Source organism: Camarhynchus parvulus, chromosome 5 (assembly GCF_901933205.1).
Source record: "Camarhynchus parvulus chromosome 5, STF_HiC, whole genome shotgun sequence".
Classification (NCBI taxonomy): Eukaryota; Metazoa; Chordata; class Aves; order Passeriformes; family Thraupidae; genus Camarhynchus; species Camarhynchus parvulus.
Genome location: NC_044575.1, coordinates 8580117 through 8586862, shown reverse-complemented (window position 1 = coordinate 8586862; position 6746 = coordinate 8580117). Strand labels below are relative to the sequence as shown.

General features: G+C 53.2%; 1 protein-coding gene across 1 annotated transcript in view; it reads right to left on the bottom strand.

Moving 5' to 3' along the window:
• The window catches only part of LOC115903992 (DNA-binding protein SMUBP-2-like), a 19153-nt gene extending 13926 nt beyond the window's left edge, over positions 1-5227 (bottom strand). The window contains exon 1 of the mRNA XM_030948995.1: positions 5182-5227. Within this exon, the coding sequence (XP_030804855.1) occupies positions 5182-5227 (46 nt within the window). The remainder of the gene's footprint in view (positions 1-5181) is intronic.
• Positions 5228-6746: the final 1519 nt, after the last annotated feature.

Below are 6746 nucleotides of genomic sequence, written 5' to 3'. Positions count from 1 at the left end.
CATACCTCATCCCCCAGCCGCTCCTCCCGCAGCCAGGAGCCCCCCCCGGCTGGGATTACGCTGCGCTTTTCCAAGGTGTTCTCCCCCTGCCACAGCAGCTCCGTGTGGGAAAAGCTCTCTCCAGCATCCAGCCTTGGAAATGGATTTGGGGGCAGGCAGAGGGTGATGAGTGAGCAGGAAGCCCCAAAAGAGCCATTTTTTTAAGGCATTCCATGAAAAGTGATGTTCTGATCCGTGTAGTTGCATTTCTATGTCAAGCCCAGAAAACTAAAACACGGGACACCAGGACAGATCCCCCAGGTTCCACTGGCCTCTTGCCCCTTCTGCTCCCAGTTTTCCTCCAAGCAACAGGAAGACCTGGAAGCAGTTCCTGGATTCTCATGGATGTGATGGTTTACACCGGCACGAGTCTGACCAGCGAATTCCTTCTCCACTCACTCCCACCACCACCAAATCCACCTTATGGCCCAGCATGGGGGACAAGGGGCAGTCCCAGCTGTCCTGGGGTCACCTCACTGCCTCAGCTCCAGTATTCTATACTCCTTCTTCCAAGGAAAACAGGGAAATGTTCCAAACCTCTTCCTGCAGGGCAACACCTCCTCCTCACAGGCACCAAGTGCTCCACAATCAAAATCACCAGCAGTATTACCAACACCAAAAACATGGGAACAGGCTGTCCAGAGAAGTTGTGGATTACAGAGGGAGGGTTTAGATGGGATATTGAGAAGAAATCCTCCCCTGGGAGCGTGGTGAGGCCCTGGAATGGATTTCCCAGAGAAGCTGCGGCTGCCCCATCTCTGGAATGTCCAAGACCAGGTTGGCTGGGGCTTGGAGTAACCTGGGATAGTGGAAGGTGTCCCTGCTGATGTGGGACTGGATGATCCTTAAGGTCCCTTCCCACCTAAACCATTCCAGGATTCCACGATTACACACATTCAAACATTCCCATAGGCAAAACCATCCGCTCCTGGTCACTCCGAGCTCAGAGATTCCTGTGCACACACAGCCCAGCAAGCCCTGCACAGACACATGGCTGCTCCACAGACAATATTCCCAGTGCTCCAGCCACTTGTGCTCCGTGAATACCTCTGGAGCTGCTGGATAACCTTCATGGAAACCTTCCCCGTCTGCTGAACCAGCTCTTGTCTTTCCCAGCTCCACCTCGACCCCAAACCCGCTCAACCTCCAGTGCTCACTCTCCTTTCTCTGCTCCTTTCCCGAATTCCCGCTTCCCAGCCCCCGCCGGCCCCGCTCTGAACATCCTTCCCGCTGTACATTCTTCCCTGAGCCCTTATCTCATAAATTAGCCGGGAGAGGGATCCCAAATAGCTGAGCTGTGGCGTAAGCGTTTCCCTGAGGCAGGGGCGGGCGGGAGCACGGGAAAGGTTGGGAGCAGGATGCCAGCCAAGGGTCAGACGCTGTCAACTCCCTCCTTCTCCTTTGAATCCAAACACAAATGCTCCAGGAACACTCCCAAACCCATGGAAATCTCCTTTCCCTCCCCTGCCAGAACCCCCTAGCATCCCACGCTCGCTGCTCCAGGATTTTTGCCTGAGCTCTCCTCAGCAGGATGGTCCTGGGCACCTCCAAACACACGGATCAGCTGTGCTAACACAAACCACGGAGTTTGGGAAGATTCCCGAGTGGGAAGGGATGATCCATGAGGATCATCCAAGTCCAACTCCTGGCCCTGCATAGGACAACCTCAAAAATTCCACCAGGTGCCTGAGGACAACAACAATCTTCCCAACACAGGAGAAGCCCAGCTTGAGGACACTCAATATGGAAAGGCAGGGTTGCATTCCCAGCACCTTCATCCCAGGAAAGTGTGAAGTTATTCCCAATGCATCTTTTCCCTCATAAACTTTTCCCTAGCCCATCCCAAATACCAGAGCCAAGCCTGGGATCCTTCCCATCACTTTTCTGCTTCTCCATCCTCACACACCTCAGATCTCACCCTCAAAGAGCAGACAGCCACATTCCAGGGAAATATGGATATCTGGGAAAACAAGGATACCCAGGGAAACACGGATATCCATGGAAGTAAATATATCCAGGAAAACAAGGATATCTAGGGACACAAGGATACCCAGAGAAACAAAGGGTACCCAGGAAAACAGAGACATCCATGGAAATAAATATATCCAGGAAAACAAGGATACCTAGGAAACAAAAGTACACAAGGAAATATGGATATCCAGGAAAACAAGGATATCCAGGAAAACAAAGGATACCCAGGAAAACAAAGGATATCCAGGAAAACAAAGGATACCCAGGAAAACAAGGATACCCAGAGAAATAAGGAAATCCTGCCCAAGCAAACACCAAGGAAAACCAAGGAAAATCCAGGTCCATCTCTCACAGCCAAGAAAACTCGAGGCACCAACCCAACCTGAGATTTTGGGAGCATCTGATTCCCAAAACAAGCCTGGCTCTGCAGATGGGACCAGCCAAATTCCAGGATTTGGAATGAGCACAGGCACCAGTTCTTCCCCAGCTCCACCAGCACAGCCCACACTCCCAAACAACTCCATGAGGAGCCCGGTTAATCCTTGTCTGACACTGGGAAATACCAAGGGCTCAGGGATTCTGCCTAAATTTTCAGGGATTGCTTACAGCAAGCTCAGATCCTGGGAAAATCAGAGTCAAGCAAAGGAATGAGAATTCCCAAGTTATTCCAGGCTTCTCAGCCTGAAGGAAGAAATCTCTTCAGGGTGGGATGATCCATAAGAAGAAGAAAATATTTCACTCCAAGCGAAAATTAGGTTGGAAAATGATTTCCTGATGATGGGAATTCAGTGATAAATTTTAAAGGAGTGATGGGATAATGAATTCATTCCTGTAAATAATTAAATTCTAACAGATCTATTGTTTACCACATCCAAAAACCATTAATTCCTCAGGAGGGCCAGATTCCAGAGTAAATCCAACTTCATGCCATGATTTAAGGCCCTGACCTTCACTCCCAAAAAACCAGAGGATCACTTTGGCCTCAGAATTCCTTGGAGCATAACAATTAAACCTGGCACAAGAAGGAAAAACTGAGCAGCAATTCCTGGTGGCAAAACTTTCTTCTCTTCCCTTCTCCCCCTCCAGCTCCCTGTCGGAACAGATGCTCTGGAATAACAGCGGGAAAGGGATCGAGCTGCCCAAACAAAGTCGTGCTCCATGGAATATTTGGCTCACAGAGGTTTTAAGAAGGATTTTATAGCTGAGGGTAAGAAATATCCTTCAGGCACAGTTTCCTTGGTCCTGGATTTTTACAGGGACAGGATGGTTTTGATTCAAGAGAAAAAGAAAGAAGGAGAAGGAGATTAAAAAAGGGAAAAAGGAAGAGGAAAAAGGGAGAAAGCAGGAGGAAAAAGGGGGAGAAAAGGAAGAAAAAAGAAAGGAAGAAAATAGAGAGGAAGAATCCCAGGATGGCTGAGGTTGTCAGGGATCTCTTGGAGTCATCTTGCTCGAGCAGGATTACCCCCAGCATCCAGAAAGAACAGGAAAACAGTAAAAGAAAGAAATCTCTGTGTTGTAATAAAGATGCTCTGGGGAAAGGGAAAAATTCCATGCCTCCAACTGAAGAGACAGAACTGGTCCATAAATAACATTGGGATGCTGAGCCAGAGCTCTGCAGGACTCCTGGGAGGTGCTCAGCACCCCCAGGAAGGGAAGTGGAAGAGGAGGATTTAGGAGTTTGGCCCAAGGGAAATCCTAAAACCAAAGGAAGCCCCAGAAGGCTGCAGGGAACATGGGCTGGGAGTGGTTGATAAGAGTCCTCGTGGTGAGGCTTCCCATCCTTGCTAATCCTGGGGCTCCTGAGAATCTGGGATCATGGCTGGAACTAACAGGGGATGCTTTTCCCTTTGAAAAAGAGATGCCTTACTGAGAGGTCACATGGATGCCAGGAGAGGGGGAAGCAAGGAGGAAGCAGCTCGAGCTTCCACTTGCTCTCAAGAGCATCTTCTGTTCCCACTTTCCAGGATAAATCCTTCTACCAGCCAAAGAATCCACAGGAACACCATTGTCCTGCCCCAGCTACCTCTGGGGGCTCACTGCACAATCCCACTGCTCCAAAGGGAATCCCAGCTCCAGAGCTGACCCATGGATCGGGATCCACCCCAGGACCTGTTGGGGCAACAGAGCCTTGCCAGGAGGGGCACATTATTCCCTCAAGCAGCACTTCCATGTGCCAGGGGCTCATCCCAAAGAACACAGCCCCTGGCAACTAAACCTGGGCCTGGCAAGCGAACCACTGGAAAACAAGGGAGGGAAACAAAGCAACGAGGGGGAAAGAGAAGGAACCAGCCACTCCACAAGGAAGAGCAGAGCATGCCAGGAAGGCCAGAGCAGGGAAGGGAACACAGAGCCGAGGCAGGAACAACAATGGGATCAGGCTCCCAACGCATCCCAGGTCAGCCATGAGCAACCACATTTCATCCAACAGAGGCCAAGTTCTCGTGCCAACCACTTTTCCATCCTGGTGGGAAGGAGAGTGATCCACAGCCATGCAGTGTCCACAAGGATCCAGGAAAGGTCTGGGATCCATAGGCCAGAGCCACTGCCATGAGCCTGCTCCTGCTCCAAGGATGGTGAGGGACATTCCAAGGTCCTTGTTGGGGTGGCAGTGGGAATCCAAGGCATGGCACAACGCAATTCCCAGGATATCCAGCCTGGGATACACAGTGTGCACTGGAGGATGCACAATTGTCCCTGGACAGGGATCTGTGCCATTCCAGAGCTGGCTAGGATGGTGTGGAGCCAGGCTGGGAGAGCTGGGATTGTTTAGCCTGGAGAAGGGAAAGCTCCAGGGAGACCTTTGGAGCCCCTTCCAGCGCCTAAAGGGACTCCAGGAGAGCTGGAGAGGGACTTTGACAGAGGGCCTGGAGTGACAGGACAAGGGGGAATGGCTTCCCACTGCTAGAGAACACGGTTAGACGGGATGTTGGGAAGGAATTCCTCCCTGTGAGGGTGCTGAGGCCCCGGGACGGGTTTCCCAGGCAAGCTGCGGCTGCCCCATCCCTGGCAGTGTCCAATGCAGGCTGGCCGGGGCTGGGAGCGACCCGGGCTAGCGGGAGGTGTCCGTGCGCAGGACAGGGGGTGGCACTGGATGAGCCTGAAGCTCCCTTCCCTTCCCTCCCAGCGCATTCCAAGGCTGATCCCGGAGCGGGCCGGCGCTGCCCCCGTTACCTTCAAAGAAGCGCTGCAGAGCCTCCGTCTCGTCCACCACCTCCATGGCTGGGCCATGCACGGGCCGGCCCCGGCTCAGTCCGAGCGGCTGCAGGGGGGCATCGCCCCGGCCCGGGCGGCCCCGCCGCGACCCCCGAGCGCCGTCCGAGCCCCGTGCGAGCGCCGAGCCCCGCTCTCAGCGCCGGGCTCCCGCTGCCCAGCGCGGCCGCCCGATGCCCATCGGCGTCCGCCGAGCGCTGCCCCGGACTCCTCGGGCTGCTGCGGCCGCTCCTCCCTCCTTCCCTGCTTCCCTCCCTCTTTCCCCGTGTGCCTGCCCTTCCCCGCCCGCTGCTCCTCCTCCGCCCCGCACCGCGAGCGGGGCACCCCCGCCGGGAGGCTTCGGCGACGCCGCCGAGTCGCGAGGTTGCCGAAAGTCGCCTGAAAACGCTCGCGAGGCACCGGGAGGAACCTGCGAAGCAAAAATACCTGCTCAGGAAGCACTAAAAAGCGGCCACGAGCCGCCAAAAAACCGCCCCAAGTCACAAGCACTACAGCCCCAAAAGCAGCCATCAAAAAACAGGCAATAAAGCCCCCAAACCCCAGACACTAAAGCCCGAAAACCCAGCCAACCAAAGCCCCCCCAAATCGGCTACGACAGCCCCAAAAACCAGCCACTAAAGGCCCCAAAACCAGCCACTAAGGCCCCCAAAAACCAGCCACTAAGGCCCCCCAAAATCAGCTACTAAAGCCCCAAAACCCAGCTACTACAGCCCCAAAACCCAGATACTATAGCCCCAAAACAGCCACTAAAGCCCCAAAAACCAGCTGCTAAAGCCCCCCAAAATCGGCTGCTATAGCCCCCCAAAACAGCCACTAAAGCCCCCAAAACTCAGCCAGTAAACCTTCCCTAAACCGGCTACTAAAGCCCCCCAAAACCAGCCACTAAAGCCCCCAAAACCAGCCACTAAAGCCAAAAAAATGGCTACTAAAGCCCTAAAAACCAGCCACTAAAGTCCCAAAAACCAGCCACTAAAGCCCCAAAAACCAGCCACTAAAGCCTCCAAAAAACAGACACTAAATGCCCCAAAACCCAACCACTAAAGCCCCCAAAAAACGGCTACTAAAGCCCCAAAAACCAGCCACTAAAGCCTCCAAAAAACAGACACTAAAGGCCCCAAAACCCAACCACTAAAGCCCCCCAAAAAGCAGCCACTAAAGCCTCCAAAAAACGGCTACTAAAGCCCCAAAAACCAGCCACTAAAGCCATTCAAAACAGCCACTAAAGCCCTAAAAACCAGCCACTAAAGCCCCCAAAAACCAGCCACTAAACCCCCCCAAAACCAGTCACTAAAGCCCCAAAAACCAGCTACTAAAGCCCCCCAAAAACCAGCCACTAAAGGCCCCCAAAACCAGTCATTAAAGCCCCAAAAACCAGCCACTAAAGTCCCCAAAATCGGCTACTAAAGCCCCCAAAAACAGCCACTAAAGCCCCCCAAACTCAGCCAGTAAACCTTCCCTAAACTGGCTACTAAAGCCCCCAAAAACCAGCCACTAAAGCCCCCAAAACTAGCCACTAAAGCCCAAAA